This window comes from Euleptes europaea, chromosome 3, assembly GCF_029931775.1.
Source record: "Euleptes europaea isolate rEulEur1 chromosome 3, rEulEur1.hap1, whole genome shotgun sequence".
NCBI classification, from domain to species: Eukaryota; Metazoa; Chordata; class Lepidosauria; order Squamata; family Sphaerodactylidae; genus Euleptes; species Euleptes europaea.
The window spans coordinates 121959900-121980043 of NC_079314.1; the positions used below are offsets into that span (position 1 = coordinate 121959900).

A 20144-nucleotide genomic window follows, 5' to 3' on the forward strand; every position below is an offset into this window, starting at 1 on the left:
GAGGGCGCGTTCCGGGTCGGCTGCTGCCACATCTCCCCTCTCCCGTAAAGACTGTGTCTAACTTCCCCCTTAGGCTTTTCTTCAATGGTTTGCTCTCATTAGTACCCTTCTGGCTGCACTTTAAGGATAGGGGGCTATTCCCCCCCAAGATGTCTGCCGCTCTGAGAATGTGATTGGCCTCGTTCTACATTCCCGCCATTTGGCATTATTAGTTCTGCATCTGTCGTATTTCCCGTGGGCAGTGGGGGAGCCTCGTGTTCATGCCATACTCTCCGGTAGCGGTAACTGACACCCACCCCCAGCATGGGCGGGTGCGTTGGTGTTCTCCCGTTGCTGCGACTGGATAGAGCTGGCCATTGGCCGTGTTCCGCCATGATCCTTGTGCCCATCTTGTAACACAGTAAAAGTGATCTTTAATGACCAGCCAGCTCTGTATCGGTCAGGACTGATGTCCTGTTTCCTTGTGCTTGGTACGGTGGTGCGTGGCGTACACCCCCTCCCAACTGTCTGGAATTTCAAAGTTCTGGATGATAAATTAAAACCAAATGACACAACTTGGCCTTCTGTTCTTGTGACATGGGGGGGGGGTCATGTTTCATAGAATCCTAGAGTTGGAAGGGACCACCAGGGTCATCTAGTCCAGCCCCCTGCACAATGCAGGAAACTCACAACTACCTCCCCCCACACACCCTGAGTGACACCCTACTCCATGCCCAGAAAGACGCCCAAGATGCCCTCCCTCTCATGATCTGCCTAAGGTCATTGAATCAGCATTGCTGACAGATGGCCATCTAGCCTCTGCTTAAAAACCTCCAGGGAAGGAGAGCCCACCACATCCCAAGGAAGCCTGTTCCACTGAGGAACAGCTCTAACTGTTGGAAAGTTTCAGGGATGCAGCAGATGTGCAAGCCACACATCCCTCCCAGATTGCTTCTCCAAGTTACTTAAAATAGCATCATGCTTTCTTGATGGTGTGCAATTAAAAAAACAAAAACAAAGCGACCTTGGGGGGGTGTTTTACAGGGTAGCCTTGTTGGTCTGCAGTAGAACAGTTAGATTGGAGTCTAGTAGCACCTTAGAGACCAGCAAGAGTTTTGGGATATCAGCTTTTAGGAGTCATATCTAATGAAATTTCCTTCATTAGATTTCTGCGTACTGAGTTGTTGGGGTTTCTTTGTCCGGGGGGTGGTGTTTGCCCCTGTGAATGTTCTCCATCAAGTCCAGCAGTCTGTTTACACGGTGGCCAACCACGTGCCTCTAGGAAGCCCACAAGCAAGACGACTGCAGCAGCATTGTCCTGCCTGTGTTCCACTGCACCTAATACAATAGGCCTGCTCCTCTGATCCTGGAGAGAATAGGGATGCATCATAACTAGTATACATTTTGACTAGCAGGCATGGATAGCTGTCTCCTCCATGAATACGTGCACTCCCTCTTAAAGCCTTCCAAGTTGGTAGCCGTCACCACATGCTGGTGGGCACCTTACAGTGTGAAATACCTTGAGGGAGGTCATCAGGAGGGGAAGCTGCTGCGGAGAATTGCACCACAGTGAGGCTGAATGTGAAGGTCTTTCATTTCCAACCCAGGCTGAAGCGCGTCCCATCTGTGCCCTTTCAGAAAAGAGGAAACCCTGCAAACTATGTCATCCTACAGCTGCTTCTGCTTGTGTAAGCCGGGGGGAGGGTATTGCTGGGATCCGTGGGGACAAAAATCCACACAAGAGGGCTGCGGTCAGGAGGGGGATTGCACAAGAACACCCTTGGCCCAGGGAAACCCGTGCCATATCAGCTCCCAAAGAGAAGGTTTCGGGTAGCTGTGGTGGTCGGCAGTAGAACAGCTAGATTCGAATCCAGTAGCACTGTAGAGACCAGCAAGATTTGGAGGGGGGGGGGTTATGAGCTTCCGAGTGTCAGAGCTCCATTCATCAGAGAAAATTAAGAGTGTTAAGAGAGCCAGCGTGGTGTAATGGTTAAGAGCGGTAGTTTGGAGCGGTAGACTCTGATCGAGAGAAACGGGTTTGATTCCCCACTCCTCCGCATGAGCGGCGGAGGCTAATCTGGAGAACTGGATTTGTTTCCCTACTCCTACACATGAAGCCAGCTGGGTGACCTTGGGCTAGTCACAGCTCTCTCGGCCCCACCTACCTCACAGAGTGTCTGTTGTGGGTCGGGGAAGGGGATTGTGAGCCGTTTGAGTCTTCCTTAAGTGGTAGAGAAAGTCGGCGTATAAAACCCAGCTCTTCTTAAGTATCTGTTGTTTCTTCATATTTTAAGTAGTACAGTGCTTTGCCTGTCTTGGCAGAACGACTAGGGCGTAAATGCATCAAACAAATATACCGTGCTCTTAATTGAAAACCTGCTTGGTACATGGATGATATCCAAGAAGGTATTTAGTGTCGCGTCTTGTTCCCCTCACCTAGGGTTGCCAACTCTGGGCCGGGAAACTCCTGGAGGTATGGGGTGGAGGCAGAGGGAATCTCTGTGGGAGCCATTTCTGTACCTAAGTGATAATGATCCCTGTGGTGTGAACCTGCCTGGACCCGTGCTGGTTCCTCCCGCCACCCCTTGTCTACTCAGACCAGCAGCAGCTTTCCAGGGTCTCAGGCAGAAAAGGGTCTTTCCCATCACCAACTTGCCTAGTCCTTTAACTGGAGATGCTGGGGATTGAACCTGGGACCTTCTGCATGCCAAGCAGAGGCTCTACCACTGAACCATGGCGCCTCCCCAACGTGACAGAGAAGAAAACTGCAGAAGATACAAGGTAAATCCATTAAGCAAATACACCATGCCCTTAATTGAAAACCTGTATGGTCCATGGATGAAATCAAGACGGTATCTAGTTTGGTATCTTGGTCCCCTCCCCTAGGGTTGCCCACTTCGGGTTGGGAAATTCCTGGCGGTATGGGGGTGGAGTTTGGAGAGGAGAGGGACCTCGGCAGGGTATAATGCCATGCTCGGTCCACCCTCCAAAGCAGCCATTTCCCCCAGGGGAGCTGATCTCTGGAGATCACTCGGAATTCTAGGAGGATGCCAGCCTTCATCTGGAGGTTGGCCACCCTACCCTCACCCTTCATGACTCGGGGGTGGGACAAGAAGGCCAATCTGCACAGTTGCCCCCAGCTCACATGTCCTCCCCATGCAAGACCTTATGAGCTCACAAGAGGCAAGTTGGCATCAGCTCTGGTGGCCCCCAGAGAACCTCAGTAAGTTCGAAGACCACATCTTGGGCAGGTGAGGGAAAAGCAGCAGGGCTTCCCTTGTGGGTTTTCCAGAAGAAGCGGCTTGGGGCTTCCAGAAGACGTGTTTCCCACGGCAGCGGACTGGCAGGAGCAGGCTGCTTGGAGAAGAGGAAAGGCCAGTGGACGGTCGTTTTCAGTGCTGTAGCTTTGTGTGTTGGGTAGCCCCAAGATCTCTCTCCATCCAAGCATGGCCCGGCCACTGAACATGGACACCTTGCAACAGAACTTCTGGAAAGAGGAATACCTCAAGGAGATCATGCTGCGCGTCGGCTGGCACCAGAAGTACGGGGCCCTGGTCAAGGCCAAGCAGGGGCGCCAACGTGAGCGGCACAAGAAGGCCGCGGAGGCGACCCTCAAGCTCCCCTCAGTGAAGGCCCCGCCTCTGGAGAAGCCCAAGAGCCCTCCGCCTCGTCCCGTGGAGCCCCGCAAGGAGCGTGATCTGATGGGGATTGACGCGAAGGTGCTGGAGACCGAGATGAAACCGGCCCTTCGGGAAGTGCGGTCCCTGTTGTACCAGGGCATCTCCCACGAGGATGAGGGGCGCTATCGCTACCTGCAGACGCGAGCTCTCCTCCGGCCGGAGGACAAATACACCTTTCCCATCACCACCAACTTCAACTACGGCTGGCAGATGGGTAAGTGTTCATGGAGGAGTTCATGGCTACTAGTCAAAATGGAAGCTAGTCATGATGCATCCCTATTCTCTCCAGGATCGGATGGTTATGTATTAGGTTTTTTGGAACACAGACAGGATAATGCTGATGCCGTCATCTTGTTTGGGGGCTTCCAAGAGGCACCTGGTTGGCCACTGTGTGAACAGGCTGCTGGACTTGATGGGCCTGGGTCTGATCCAGCAGGGCCTTTCTCATGTTCTTATGGACACTCCAAAACAGGAGCCTGTTGGGTTTGCCAACTTCCAGATGGGGGCTGAGGCTGACCCAGAATTACAGGCGATCCCTATAAGACAGAGATCCACTGCCATGGGGATGTTTGGGAGGGTGAACTGTGTGACACAATATGCCCCTTGTAGGTTATCCGGGCTGTGTAACCGTGGTCTTGGTATTTTCTTTCCTGACGTTTCGCCAGCACTGAAAGACAGGACAATTCTACCAACTATTTTGTCAGATTGCACAGAGAAGCCATTGAAATTCATAAACATCAGCACAACTTTAACAGAAAAGAAGAGAGTTTAAGAATGAATAAGGCTTGGCTTCCTGTCCTGAAAACCTCCAGACTAACAAAGACTACAGTCAACAATAGCCATGCAGATTAGCTTTGGACTTCACACATTAACAGATCACTTCAGGATACAATGGTTCCATATTAACATACCACACCCTCATTAGCACATTATCTGGATACTTACAGGACAATGGTTAGCACATTACCTTTGTTACTTTTTGCAGGACAATGATTCAGTTCAAACCCAACCCCTTTCTGACTATATATTACTCTTCCTACACCCTTGACACTGAGAGACACTGTCCTTCAGTGTGACTCCTCTGACGATGCCTGCCACAGCTGCTGGCGAAACGTCAGGAAAGAAAATACCAAGACCACGGTCACACAGCCCGGATAACCTACAAGAACCAATGGACTCTGACCGTGAAAGCCTTCGACAATACAATATGCCCCACTGAGGTCTTTTTAGTTTGGAAAGAAGGCAGTTGAGGGGAGACAGGATAGAGGTCTATAAAATTATGCATGGTATGGAGAGAGGGGACGGAGAAGCTTTTCTCCCTCATAATATTAGAACGCAGGGTCGTCTGCTGAAGCTCAAGGGTGAGAGATTCAAAACAGCCAAAAGGATGTATTTATTCACACAACGCATAGTTAATTGTGGAACTCCCTGCCTCAGGATGTGGTGATAACTGCCAACTTGGAAGGCTTTAAGAGGGGAGTGGGCATGTTCATGGAGGAGAGGGCTATCCATGGCTACTAGTCAAAATGGATACCAGTCATGATGCATACCTATTCTCTTCGGTACCAAGGCGTGCAACAAACCAAGGTGCCAACTCTGCTCTCTTAGAGATCCTAGTGACACCATCACTGGGCCCAGGAACGGCAGCCATACTGTCTCAGGTTGATACTCCTGTTCATCTTCTAACGTGATTTATGCCATCATATGCCAACAATGCCCTTCCGCCCTCTACATTGGACGCAGTCCCTACGTTAAAGATTGAATGGACATAAGTCTGACATCATAAGGAAAGCCCTGCTGGATCAGACCCAGGCCCATCAAGTCCAGCAGTCTGTTCACACAGTGGCCAACCAGAAACCACAACATTCAGATACCAGCAGGGGAACATTTTAACCTTCCAGGACATTCAGTTGTTGAATTAAGATTAGCAGTTCTCTTCTAAAAGGGATTTCAAAGGGATATTAGGACGAGAGACTGCTGAATTACAACTAACAATGGAAGCTCAAGACTATGCATTCTCCTGGATTGAGTAGAGACCTGGGATTCCTGTCTCATTACCAATGCTGATTTGTCCACGCCTACAACCACTCTGATTATCACACCTAATCCAATCACACCCACTAATGCCATTTACTTGCTTTTGACATTTACATGCTATTGCCATTGGGCGTCTGATGCTCTTCTCTACTTAAGGACAGGTGGACTCATTATTGCTGTAGCTGAAGAAGCGAGCTGTGACTCACGAAAGCCAGCATGGTGTAGTGGTTAAGAGCAGTGGTTTGGAGCGGTGGATGCTAATCTGGAGAACCGGGTTTGATTCCCCACTCCTCCACGTGAGCAGCGGACTCCAATCTGGAGAATCGGGTTGCCTTCCCCACTCCTCCGCATGAAGCCTGCTGGGTGACCTTGGGCCAGTCACAGTTCTCTTAGAGCTCTCTCAGCCCCCCCTACCTTGCAAGGTGCCCTTTGGGGGGGAGGGGAAGGGAAGGTGATTGTAAGCCGGTTTGATTCTCCCTTAAGTGGTAGAGAAAGTTGGCAGATAAAAACCAACTCTTCTCCTGCTCGTACCCTGCCAGAAATTTTGTTAGTCTTTAAGGTGCTACTGGACTCCCGCTTTTCTATCACTCCATTCCTGTTTCTCCCCCCCCCCACACCTTATTGTGTCTCTCCAGGGAACATGGCCTGCACTTACGTGGCCCCCACGCCCAAGTGCCGCATTGACAGTTTCTTCCGCAAGAATGGGGCCTTCTCCATGTTGCACCCACGGGACGTGGCCCTCTGAGCAAGGTGTTCCTCTTGTGTCTGTGTCTGCAAACAAGATCCTACTACCCTACCTCCTGAAATTCTTTCTTCCTGTCCCTCAGAGGATTGGGATGTTGAACGTACCTGGAAATGGGAGGAGCCGGGGGGGGGGGAGAGATGGATTTAGGTGAAGTGGGTCCCTGGGAAAGCCTCAAGTTTCGGTGAGGAGGGGAGTCCAGCTATTGGACCAGGGGGCTACCGGAAACATTCATACCCCTTCAGCTTAACAAAATAATAGCAACAATAATAAAATGCCATCAAGTTGCAGCCAACTTAGGGTGACCCTGTAAGATTTTCAAGGCAAGAGACGTTCAGAAGTGGTTTGCCATTGCCTGCCTCTGCATAGCAACCCTGGACTTCCTTGGTGGTCTCCTGTCCGAGTACTGATCAGGGCTGAACCTGTTTAATTTCTGAGATCTGGGAAGATCAGGCTTGCCTGGGCTAGTCAGGATGCTAATAATTAGGGTTGCCAACTTCCAGGTGGTGGCTGGAGATCTCCCGCTATTACAACTGATCTCCAGCCAACAGAGATCAGTTCCCCTGGAGAAAATGTCCGCTTTGTCAATTGGACTCTATGACATTGAAGTCCCTCCCCTCCCCAAGCCCCTCCCTCCTCAGGCTTCACCCCAAAAGCCTCCCACCGGTGGCGAAGAGGAACCTAGCAACCCTAAATATTGGCCATGGGAGGTTGGACGTTAGCAAGCATGCAGATTGGGAGGAGTCAGGGCAGGGGGCGTGGTTGGGGGAAGACACGAAAAGGGGTGCCCGTGAATGATTGATTGGGGTGCCCTGTCCCTTCCTGTAGGGATCCATTGGAAAGCATAGAAAGAAAAGGGCTCGATATTTTACCAGGGACTATCTCCAAATGGTGAAAATTCAGGAAGATTCGAGTTGCGCACACAAAGCAACTGCCGCTCAACCCAAGGGCTTCCTCATTTGTTGAGCTGTCTCTGCCTGTGCAAATTTCATGTCTAGGCATGAAAGCAAAGCGGAAGATGCTTTAGAAAGCAGCTACTTCCCCACACAACTTTGAGCATCCAGATTCTATAGATCCATGAATGCCTAAAATCTCCTTTCTGATGGGCACGTTGGTTGGAGCGGGCTTCCCTGCTAGACAGCCAGGCACTTCCTTGGCTTGAACCAGGGGGACTCTTCTGCTTATCCAGTAGGGTTGCCAGGTCCCTTTTTGCCACCGGCAGGAGGTTTTGGGGGCGGAGCCTGAGGAGGGCAGGATTTGGGGAGGGACTTCAATGCCATCTCTTCCAATTGCCAAAGCAGCCATTCTCTCCAGGTGAAACTGATCTCTATCGGCTGGAGATCAGTTGTAATAGCGGGAGATCTCCTGCTTGTACCTGGAGGTTGGCAACCCTATTATCCAGAACTGCCAGGTACAGGTGTGGTGGAAGTGGCTACATAGCCTGTGAGCGCCATTCTCTCCTTCCCTTGCTGTGCAGAACCTTCTCTTTTGCCTGGAGCCAAATTTGCAGGCCTCTAGATGCCAGTTTTCATAGAAAGCGCAGAAGGTGAATCATAGAGTTGGACGGGACCACCAGGGTCATCTAATCCAACCTCCTGCACAATGCAGGAAATTCACAACTACCTCCTCCCCACACACACCCAGTGACCAGAAGATCCATGTCCAGAAGATGTTTTATGTGCATATGTACTAGGTCAGTGGTTCCCAAAGTGGGCATTCAGTACCACCCCCTGGGGGGCGATGGGATTACCTAGGGGGGCACTAAAAGACAAGGGGGCAGCAGGGGGGTGCGCTAGAGGTGGGCCCCTTCAACTGTGTTGTTCACTAATTTACAATAGATCCAGCTATGGCTCCTTGCTGGCAAATTTGCTGGAAACTATCAGAATTTTTTTCCAGACTTTGAAGAGTTGGTACCACTGGATCAAGTGCTTAAGTTTTGTTGAGTAAATTTCAGCTAAAAAGTTTTCATTTGATTTTGAACAAATGTGCAATTAATTGTTACTGTTTTGAAATGTTATTGTTATTATTTTCTTTAGTGCGTCATGTAAACCCTTATTTTGAATAATGCTTTTTATAGGCTAGGGTAGGGAGGCGCTGGGGTTGAGTTTGTGGAAACAAGGGGGTGGTGGCCCGAACAGTGTGGGAACCACTGGTCTAGGTCAAAAGCGGCATCCATCTCCTGGAATCCAAGTCTGAGAAGAGCTCCAGCAAACTGCCTCAAGGAATAGTAATTCCAAACAATTTTGGGCATTAATCTCTTCCTCCTACGGTGCTGGCAAATTAATCACCTTCTGTATTCCTCCAGCGACGTGGGAGCAATGTTTCTCAGTGGGCGAAAACGCATGGTCGCTTTATCCTCCTTTAATCCCTGTTTCAGCCAGGATTCAGCCAGGATCGAACACATGCGTTTCACTTAATGTGCGTTCGATCCTGGCTAAAACAGGGATTAGAGGAGGATAAAGCAACCATGCGTTTTCGCCCAGTGTTATATGCCTCCAGCGGTCCAGCGGACCTTACCCATGAACAACCTGAGAACTTACCATACTGGCCAGAAATAACAAGAGAAGAAGTCGGGGATGTCATCAGGGGGATGAAAACAGGCCGAGCCCCCCGGGCTGGATGTAGCTCGCTCCGCTCAAATTCTTCCTGGTTAATCTAGACCGGTGGAGTGATGGGTTAGAACCCATCTTCGCTGTTGTTAACAGAACAGGTCATATCCCTAACATATGGCGAAGGGCGATAGCTGTCCCTATCCATAAGAAAGGGGTCAAAAACGATCCGTGTAATTACCAGCCTATAATTTTACTCTCTGCACTGGGAAAAAATTATGCTTCTGTCCTGTTGTGTCGCTTACTCGAATGGATCTCCACAGAGAACGTTATTGGTCCAGGGCGGGCAGGCTTCATTAAAGGACGATCAGCCGTCGATCACAGTGTGTTGCTATATCATCTGGCAGAGGAGAGCGCCAGGTGGGTCCAGACCTGGCAAGGGGCAGGTAGAGGTGGGTGGGTCTTCTGGGTTCACTCACCCCCTCCTGGCTCTCCCGGCTCAGGACTCTCCTCCCCGGGGGCTACGAGCGGATCTAGCAGCTCCTTGAAGCGTAACGTATTCCTGTGGGTGGGTGGGGAGAGATTGGTGGCAATTAGCGCTACGGATCTTCGAGGCTAGCGGAGCCGTGACGGCCACACACCGAGGCGACCTTAAGAAGGAGCCCGAGAGAGGTCCATCAATAGGGTTGCCAGGTCCCTCTGCCACCGGCAGGAGGTTTTTGGGGCGGAATCTGAGGAGGGTGGGGTTTGGGGAGGGAAGGGGCTTCAATGCCATGGAGTCCAATGGCCAAAGCGGCCATTTTCTCCAGGGGAGCTGATCTCTATCGGCTGGAGATCAGTTGCAATAGTTGAGATCTCCCACTATTACAACTGATCTCCAGTCAATAGAGAGCAGTTCACCTGGAGGTTGGCAACCCTATCCATCAATGGCTGTTAGCTATGTTGGCTAAATGGAGCCTCCATGTTCTGAGGCAGTATACCTTGAACACCAGTTACCGGGCAACCACAACTGGCAGAGGCTGCAGCATCCATACTGCTGCTTGGGACCCATCTGGGGCAGCTGGTTGGCCACGGGGGGGGGGGGGGGCGGGGGGCGGGGGAAGCCTACTGGACTAGGTGGGCCGTTGGGTCTGATCCGGCAGGGCTCTTCTTATGGCCAACGATAATTCATACTAATAATTTAGTCTGAAGGACCTCATGGTGGTTGTTGAGCTACTCTGCCCAGGGCTGGTCCAAAGGATTTTTGGTGAAGCTTGACTTTTCTCTCTATTAAATTTGGGGGCGGGAGCAGGGAAGAAGAAGAAGAGTTGGTTTTTATACCCGTTTTTCTCTACCTTTAAGGAGTCTCAAAGGAGCTTGCAGTCGCCTTCCCTTCCTCTCCCCACAACAGACACCTTGTGAGGTCGGTGGGGCTGAGGGAGTTCGGGGAGAACCGTGACTGGCCCAAGGTTACCCAGCTGGCTTCACGGGGAGGAGCGGGGAATTGAACACGGTTCTCCAGATTAGAGTCCGCCACTCTTAACCACTACGCCACAGGGTGTCTGTTGTGGGGAGGGGAAGGGAAGGTGATTGTAAGCCGGTTTCTTTCTTTCTTAAGTGGTAGAGAAAGTTGGCCTATAAAAACCAACTTCTCCTTCTTCTCTATTACTCTATTATTAGCAATTTGGAAACCAGCCTCGGCATTATTAATAGCCCCGATGATGCCCCCTCGGAGGTCGAGGGGGGCTGCCCCCCCCTCCCCGCGCACCTCTCCCTCTTGGACTGCATGACATAAGTCCGCTCGCGCTTCACCTTCTCCAAGTGACGCTTCACTGCCGTCTTCTGTCCAGCTTGGTCCTGCTGGAGCCAAAAGAGACCCCGTTAGATGAGCCCCTGAGCCTGCCAAGGCAGAGGGGCTTCTGTTCTCCCCCAGCAGAGATTTTGGCTTGCCTGTTGCAGTGGGCATCTTCAAAGAACCAAGCCCTTAGCGGCCCCCGAAAGGTGGCGCGTGCCCCTCTGTGCCCAAAAACCTACAAAGAGAAGTCCGAGCTACAACCCACATTGGGATCCTCCGTAGCCCCTGAACCTCTGTCCTTACAGCCGAGAACTGAATTTGGCTGATGAACACATGAAGCTGCCTTATACTGAATCAGCCCCTCGGTCCATCAAAGTCAGTATTGTCTACTCAAGACCGGCAGCGGCTCTCCTGGGACTCAGGCAGAGGGCTTTCACACCACCTCCCTGCCTGGTCCCTTTAACTGGAGATGCCTGGGATTGAACCTGGGACCTTCTGCATGCCGGGCAGATGCTCTACCACTGAGCCACAGCCCCTCCCCTTTGATTATCAAAACAGAATTAGAGCCGCTGTGGTGGAGCAGTTAGAGTGTCGGATTAGGATCTGGGAGATCCAGGTTCGAATCCCCACTTTGCCATGGAAGCTCGCTGGGTGGCCTTGGGCTGGTGAACGACACACTCTCGGCCTAGCCTACCTCCCAGGCTTGTTGTGAGGAGAATGATGTAAGCCACTTTGGGTCTCTGTTGGGGAGACAAGTGGAATATAAATGAAGTAAATAAATAAATTGTGTTGAGGACCAAGTTATTGCCTCCTAAAGAGCCCTGCAGTTTTGGATGCCTCCACTTCTAGCTGCCATGGGGGGCATTATTGCGGGGGAGGAAGCAACCAGGCACCTGTCCATCAGGCCCAGACTGCATTTCCAGCCAAGAATCCCCCCACAAGGAATAAGCTTCACTAAACATTGTGACAGTTGTATTAGCGAGGCGGTGCAGGGTAGTGGTTACTGTGGCATTTCCCAACCTGTGGGTCCCATGCCAAAAGAAGGTCGCGAAGACTGTCGAAGTAGGTCCCAGGTTTTTGCGGTTTGACCGATTGGAAGAGGCAAGGGTCAGAGATGCGACATGGCCCCAAAAGCACTGGGGACTTTCTGCTCAAAATTGTTGAAGGAAAGCCTGCCTCCCCTCCGTTCGCCCACCCTGCTGCAGAAACACAAGCGGACAAAGGACTTCACCTGGCCCGGGTTTTCTGTGGGGGGTGGCCACCGCTCTGCCGGGCAGCTCCCCAAAAGATCATCCTCCGATTTGCGATGTTTGGCGATAGACAACCTCTCCTGGAACTAGGAAGAGAGAGAGGATCGTCTGGATGTGCGCAACGTTTCTTGGGTCATTTCAGGTGGGCAGCTGTGTTAGTGCCCTGACCTGGCTGGCCCAAGCTAGCCTGGGCTCAGTGGATCTCCGAAACTAAGCAGGGTCAGCCCCAGTCAGTACTTGGACGGGAGACCACCAAGGGAGTTCAGGGTTGCTCTGCAGAGGCAGGCAATGGCAAGCCACCACTGGACGTCTCTTGGCCTGGCCTGGATGGTCCAGGCTAGCCCCATCTTGCCAGATCACGGAAGCTAAGCAAGGTTGGCCCTGGTTAGTACTTGGATGGGGGACCACCAAGGAAGCCCAGGGTTGCTATGCAGAGGCAGCACCACCTGGCAGGACTCACCCGCAGGATCTGCCGCTCCTTGTCGCGCCGGTGCCGGAGCTCTCCCTCGGCCCGAAGTTCCGCCAGCTGCTTCAGAGCCTCCTCTTGTTCCTGCCGGGAGAGCCAGATGAAGGCTTTCTCCCGGCGGGGCGGCCGAGGGGACGGGAGCTGCAGGTGAGGAAAGCAAAAGGTGAGCCGGGAGGGCCGACCAGGTAAAGTAAAAAATTTTTTTTACAGTAAGAGCAGTTCAGCATTGGAATCGGCTCCCTAGGGAGGTGTTGAGCTCCTCCTCACTGGCAGTCTTTAAGCAGAGGCTGGACAAGCACTTGTCAGGGATGCTCTAGGCTGGTCCTGCATTGAGCAGGGGGTTGGACTAGATGGCCTCTATGGCCCCTTCCAACTCTTATGATGCTATGATTCTATTCTATGTTCTGGAGATCAGCACCCTCTGCTGGTCAAAAACAGAATACCACAAATCTAGGACCCCCGTCCTGTGTTTCCCGTATCCTTACCAGCCGGGCCCCGGCCTTCTGTCTCTCTGGCAGGGTGGGTTCTGTGGCCCCTTCTGCGGGCACGTCCTCCTCTGGGGGGCACTGTGAGGAGAGAATGAAATGCATGTGGGGAATTAGGTTGGGACTAGGGTTTCCAGGTCCCTCTTCGCCACCGGCGGGGTGTTTTGGGGGAGGAGCCTGAGGAGGGTGGGGTTTGGGGAGGGACTTCAATGCCATAGAGTCCAATGGCCAAAGCGGCCATTTTCTCCAGGTGAACTGAACTCTATAAGCTGGAGATCAGTTGTAATAGCAGGAGCTCTCCAGCCAGTACCTGGAGGTTGGCAACCCTAGTTGAGACCCAACCTGAGTCATTATCTTCTGCCACCCCAGCACTGTGACAACCACTCTGAAGGGGCATTTGGCTTTCCCCCTGTGGACCATTAGCTTAACACAATCCAATTAAGGACTCTGGAGAGGGTTGCCAACAGCCTGGAGAGAGAAAAAAAAGTCCTGCCCCTTTAATTAGGGTTGCCAACCTCCAGGTAGCGGATGGAGATCTACTATTACAACTGATCTCCAGGGAACAGAGCTCAGTTCCCCTGCAGAAAATGGCTGCTTTGGAAGGTGGGGTCTATGGTATTGAAGTCCCTCCCCTCCCCAAATTCTGCCCTCCTCAGGCTCCACCCCCAATATCTCCAGGTATTTCCCAACCCAGAGCTGGCAACCTTTAATAGAGGCTTAATCTGTGGAAACGGGGTGCTGAATCTTTTCAGGGCGTGGAGGTAAATGACATCACCTGGAAGTTGGCAACCCTAGCAACTGATCTCTATGGTCTGTAATTCTGTAATTCAGATGTGATTCTGGGAGATCTCCGGGCCCCACATGGAGGCTAGCAACGCTAATCTCCACGCAAGCATGGAATTCAGCTTTCTGAGACACTCAGGTTTTATTTTTATTTATTTTTTAAAGCAAATTTCTACCCCAGATAAGAGGTGAAATTTCAGAGACTTTCCAGGCATTAGGGGCAAGTCTAGGCTGTTCTCGATAGCTCCTTACTTCTAGGGCGAGAACAACCAGAATAAATTATGCAAAATAAGCAAACAGGCAAACTTGCTTCATGTGCATATTTCAAAGAAGTTGAAGAAGGCAGGTTTTCTTTAGAGAGAACTAAAGTCAGATTGGCGATACTCTGAGGTTCACACCTGCTCTGAATGTGGAAAGCATAAGAACATAAGAAAAGCCAAGCCTGATCAGACCCAGGCCCATCAAGTCCAGCAGTCTGTTCCCACAGTGGCCAACCAGGGGCCTCTAGGAAGCCCACAAGCAAGACGACCCCAGCAGCACCATCCTGCCTGTGTTCCACAGCACCAAAGGTAATAGTCATGGTTCAATCTCTAGTAGCATCATTTAAAGAAGAGCAGGTGCTGGCAAACAGCCATTTCTGCCGGAGACTCTACAGAGCAGCTGCTAGTTGAGCAGGCAATACTGACTTTGATGGAACAAGGGCATGACTCAGTATAAGGGAAGCTTCATGTGATCAGCTCTGTCCATCTGCAGGATAAGGACTTGCATTTAGAAATGATCAATGAGTTAATTTTCCTGCCTTGGCAATGTTCACTCCAGGACAAACTTTGTGAACAACACAAAAACCTTAGGGGGAAATCCATTCCACACCCTGCTTTCCTACAGGTGGGTCAGCCACCTCTTTCATTTGCTTAATATACCCCCATTGTCCTCTCCCCCATTGTTGTGCCCACAAAGTGATGCATATTGGGGCAAAAAATCCCAACTTCACATATACACTGATGGGATCTGTGCTGGCAGCCTCAGACCAAGAAAGGGATCTTGGGGTGGTAGTGGAGAGCTCAATGAAGATGTCAACCCAGTGTGCGGCTGCTGTAAAAAAGGCAAATTCCATGCTGGCTATAATTAGACAAGGAATAGAGAATAAAACTGCTGATACCATACTGCCCTTGTACAAATCTATGGTGAGACCACACTTGGAATATTGTGTACAGTTCGGGTCACCACACCTAAAAAAAGGCTATTACAGAGCTTGAGAAGGTGCAGAAAAGAGCAACCAAAATGATTAGGGGACTAGAGCAACTGCCCTATGAGGAGTGGTTAAGACGCTTAGGGCTGTTTAGCTTGGAAAGAAGGCGGCTGAGGGGTGACATGATAGAGGTCTATAAAATTATGCATGGTTTGGAGAGAGTGGACAGGGAGACGTTTTTCTCCCTCTCCCATAATACTAGAACATGGGGTCATCTGCTAAAGTTGGAGGGTGAGAGATTCAAAACAGATAAAAGGAAGTATTTTTTCACACAACACATAGTTAAATTGTGGAACTCCCTGCCCCAGGCTGTGGTGATGGCTGCCAGCTTGGAAGGCTTTAAGAGGGGAGTGGACATATTCATGGAGGAGAGGGATATTCATGGCTGTTAGTTAGAATGGATATTAGTCATGCTGCATACCTATTCTCTCTAGTATCAGAGGAGCATGCCGATTATTTTGGGTTCGGTGGAACACAGGAAGGATGGTGCTGCTGCACTCGTCTTGTTACTGGCTTCCTAGAGGCACCTGGTTGGCCCCTGTGTGAACAGACTGCTGGACTTGATGAGCCTGGGTCTGATCCAGCAGGGCCTTTCTCATGTTCTTATGTTCTTAACCCCGCCACCACTCCCAACAACTCCCACCTCCTTACCCATGACCGCCCAGAAGATCTCCCAGAGACGTCAGAGCTGGAGCACTCTCTGGATATGCCCACACTCAGAGCTGGCGGCTCCCACATGAGCTCCCCTTCAAGTCTTCCAGGGCTGGGTGGAGAAAACGCTGTCACCGCAGGGGGTTTCCTGGCCTCTGTGGTCTCCTGTTTCAGCTCTCTTGACTCCCCATGTTGAAGATGTTGGTCATCTGTTCCCCTCTGGCCATGGAAGTCCCATGAGCTGGACAACGCCTGGGGGTCGAGAGATTTTGACTTCCACGGCAGGGTCCCCTGCGGCTCCAAGAAATGATGCTCTTGGAGTTCTGAACTCCCCAAATCCGTCTGTACCACTGCATCTTCAAGGAGTTCCCACCCAATTTCTGGGGATTCCTGAGGGCAAAAGATAGCGGGGTCCCTGAACTCTTGGGAATTAAGGGGATAGGATACCCTCACTGTGGGCACCACAAGAGATGTTTCTGGCATGCATTCTTGCCGCTGGGATGCCTGTGGTGCCTCTCGTTCTGGTGCGCCCCTGCTTCCTAACTCCATGTTTAATATCTCTGGGGATTGACAAGGTTCTTGGTTCTCCTCCTCTTGCCCTTGCGGAGGAGATATCTTCTCTTCTGCCGGTGGAGGCTGGTCCGATTCCGTTCTTTGCCCCTTTGGGTGCTGTGGGAGCTCAGGATCCAGAAGTCCCTGGGGTTCAACAGCCCCTTGCTCCTCTGATTCAAAGAACTCTCCAGTTTCTTGGGGGTGGACGGCCTCTTGATCCTTCCGTTCTTGGGGCCCACAAGTTCCTTGTTCCTTGTGCTGCCTCCCCGACTCCTGATGGAGCTTAGGCCCAAACTCCAGCACTTGCTGAGGAAGAAGAACCTGTGAGCGCTCTGGAGATGCAAATAGCGCATTGCCCTGTTCTGGACGGTGGTCGCCGTTGACAGAAAGAGGTTCCTCAGCCTTGGTCATCCCCATTTCCTCTGTGCAAGCTTCTCTTTGGAATCCATCCTTCTCTGGCATCGGGGGTACCGGAGTCCCTTCAACGTCCTTCAGCATCTCCTGAGGCACCTGGATGTTATGTGACCCTTGTCCCTGAAGCGGGGTCTTTGGAGTATGGTGGCCCGAATGGCTTTTCCCAACACCCCGCACCTGGGAAGCACCTCTCCTCGCCAGTCTTTCGGGTCCAAGAGTCTTGGACTTCCTCAGCAGACCTTTCAGGAGCTGAGGGCTTTCTACATCCCTGTTTTCTTGAGGTGTTTGAGACTTTGGCTCCACCAGTCCTGGAGGCTCAGCAGCCTCTGGCTGTCTCTCTGTAGCCTTGGGAGCGTGGCAAGATTCCTCCCCAGCCTCTGCCACCTCACATCTCTTAGGGCAGAAAGTCTGTGCATCCTCCTGTTCTTGGGAAGAGAGGGTTTCTCCTTTAGTTCTCAGTGGCTCCTGGACCTGGAGAGGTTCCACCCCCATCTGTTGTGGTCTCTGAACCTCACAGTCTCCTCTGTCCTGGGGTTGGCGAGCCTCTGCCTCTTTTAGGATAAGATCATGGATTGGAAGAAATTTAGAATGAACGTCCACGGGATCGTTCTGTGGTTTTCTTGGGGGCGGCCGTATCGTGGTTCTGCTCATGTCCTGCAGCCTAGAGAACTCTACCTCTCCCAGTGCCTCCAGCTGGATATCCCGAAGTTCCCTCAGGTCAACAGACTTTGACTTTCCCAGGGTCCTCCAGAATTCCCAGAGTTCGCTATATCCTGGAAACAGCCAGGTCGAGGGCTTCCTGTGCTCTGTAGTCCCAGGAGTCTCCGGTTTCCTAGGTGGGGCTTCCTCATCCTGAAGATCATGAGTGAGCTCTGGATCCGTGGCTCCAATGATCACAGGGGTGTGCTCCATCTCTGGGGCTCCTGATGGCTGGAGATCTTCTGCTTCTTGCTTCTCCTGGAGCTGATGGACCTCAATATCAGTACATTCCTGGGGATCAGGGGAACCGGGCTTGCTTCCTTCTGATTCTTCCTGAGGTTGTGAGATCTCCTGGTTCCTCGGTTCCTCCTGTACAGGAGATTCACGCCTGGCCTCCAACGCCTTTGCATCCTGCAAAGGGTTTGCCACTATCTGTGTGGTCACCTGAGTTGCAGATGTTTCTAGCTCTTTCAGGGCTTGGTCCTCAGGGACCTGTGGACAGCCAGGTGCCTGGGCTTGCTTTCCCTGGATCTGAAAGGAGCATAGCTTCGACAGTTCCTGGGGACCAAAAGACGTGGAGTTCCTGAGCAGGTCGGCCTGAAGTGGTGCGGTTTCTTGCACAAGGCAGTCTTGAGGGTTCTTCTGCAGGCTTCCTTGCCTCTCCACGGGCTTCTCTTCCACCCGGAACTCACATCCTGGACTTCCTGCTTCATGGTGTCCTTGGGGATAAACTGTCTCGGGATCGATGAGTCTCTGGGATTTCAGGGCTTCGGGGTCCACCTGTAGCGTTCCCTGCACGTGAAGGACCACCAGCTCCTGGGGCTTCAATATGTGTGGTTCCATCAGCTCAGATGGCTTCAGATGCAGGCTGCTTGGCAGAGGGGGAGGGATTTCTCCACCTTGTCCCTGGGACTGAAGAAGGCTTTGGGTGCCCTGGGCCTGCAATTCCTCCAGATCCCTCTTTTCCTGGGCGTTAAGAGCCTGAGGATCCTTTGGTTGTTGTCGCTTCCTTGACTTCATCTGGGGATCTCCCTGGACCGGAGAGGCTTTTGGTCTTCCCTGGGCCTCAGAAGACTCCAACTCCCGCAGTCCTGGTAGCCTTGGGGGCTGAAGCTCCCTGAAGTCAAGAGACTTTGATTTCCCGATGTGTTTTCCTGGAAGCAGAAGACAGTCTGCCTTATTGAGTCCTCGAGTCTCCGGGGCCGGACAGTTGGCTGTCTTGGTCTTTTCTCCCTCTGACGAGTCCGAGCAATCCAAACCTTCTGGGTTGCTTTGCGGCACCCCCTGGTCCTTCACAGGCTGTGGGTTGCCCGGTCCCTTCTGTTGCTGGGTTGGAGGGACACAGCCGTGACTAGCTTTGTGGGGGTTGCAACCTTCGGTCACTATCTCCTGTGTCACGGAGGTCTCCAAACCTTTCCTGTCCTTTGGTCTCAAAGTATGTTGCTCATCTGGGGATGTCTCTTGGGGATCCAACGGCCTCTGTGCAGATTCCTGAAGTGGCATCGAGTCCACCTCCTTCACGTTCCCGTGGGGCATGCCCTGCCGGCCCATCTCCAGGACCCACCACATAAGAGGGGGAGTTTCTGGACTTCTGCGTTCCGGCTGTGTTTCCATCTGTGGAGCCCCCGATCCCCGAGGTAAAATCCTGCCACTCTGAGAGACTGTTTGGTGTCTCTGAGGACCAGGATCCCTCAGCTCCTGTGGAGCACAGATCTTTGGGCCACCATGTTTCTGGGACTCCGGTTCCACGTGTGGACTTCCCTGTCGCTGGGTCATTTCTAACCTCTTCGTCTCCTGACCGGCCAGAAAAGATGGCTCCAGTTTCCTGGCCCGTTGAGTCCGGAAGGCACGTGGGCCTGGCCTCCTCAGCTCGAAAGATTTTGCCTTCATCCCTAGGACCCTCCACAGCAGAGGAGGCGTTTCTGAATCTCTACCATCCTGGGGGCGAAAATCCCTCTCAGACATTCTCTGGGTCTGTGAGGTTTCGGACTGAAGGGCCTGTGGACCCCGCCATTCTTGCGGGCCGGCGCCCGCGTCTTTTAGTCGCGGCATTTCCTCAGACGCTCGAGTCTTGATCTGGGCTTGAGGCGTTTCCACCTTCCTCGTTCTTTGAGTCGGATGGGCTGCTTCCCTCGGGATCTTCGGCTCCGGGAGCTTAAGAGCCTCCGGTTCCACCTGGGGTCCTCCCTGTTGTAACTGGACTATCAGCGACCCCCTCATTTCCCGGGCTTGGAAGGCACACGACTTCCTCACCTCAAAAGATTTTGACTTCTGCCACAAGATTCTCCACAGAAGAGGAGGAGATTCTGGCCGTTTTTCTTCCTGCAGTTTATGGATCTGCAGGTGGGCCATGGGGGATCCCTTCATCTCCTGAGGCATCCCCCGGGTCAAAGCTTCTTCTAGTTTCCTCAGTTTTTGGATCGGAAAGACGTACGGCTTCCCCACATCAAAGGATTTGGCCTTCTGCCACAGAACGCTCCACAGAAGAGGTGGGCTTTCCGGCCTTCCATAATCCTGGATCTGAAGAAGCCCTTTCTGCCTTTGTGGAGCAGTTCCCTGGTCTTGTATGGCTTCCGGGTCCTTCTTTTTATGGGACTCTCTCAGGTCCAGGGGCTTTGACTTCTTCACCTGAGCTTCCTGGGAGTGGGGGGGTCTGGCACGTGTTTTTTCCTCAGGTGGAAAGTCCTGCCTGGCCTTTGTCGTTTGAGGCCCTGCGATCTCCGGCCCCTGCCATCCTACTCCTTGTTTCTGAAGGAGTTCTTCGGGCTGATCGCTCTGCCTCCATTTCTGGGACTGAAAGTCTTCGGGTTCCCTCTGTCCCTTAGGCTCAAGGG

General features: G+C 52.2%; 1 protein-coding gene across 1 annotated transcript; it reads left to right on the forward strand.

Annotated features, from left to right (window-relative positions):
* The first annotated feature begins 3425 nt into the window (after positions 1-3425).
* Positions 3426-6452, forward strand: SPMIP1 (sperm microtubule inner protein 1). The gene is made up of 2 exons (XM_056847491.1): positions 3426-3873; positions 6332-6452. The coding sequence occupies exons 1-2, from the start codon at positions 3426-3428 to the stop codon at positions 6439-6441; spliced, it is 558 nt and encodes a 185-aa protein (XP_056703469.1). The 3' UTR covers positions 6442-6452.
* The last annotated feature ends 13692 nt before the right edge of the window (positions 6453-20144 follow it).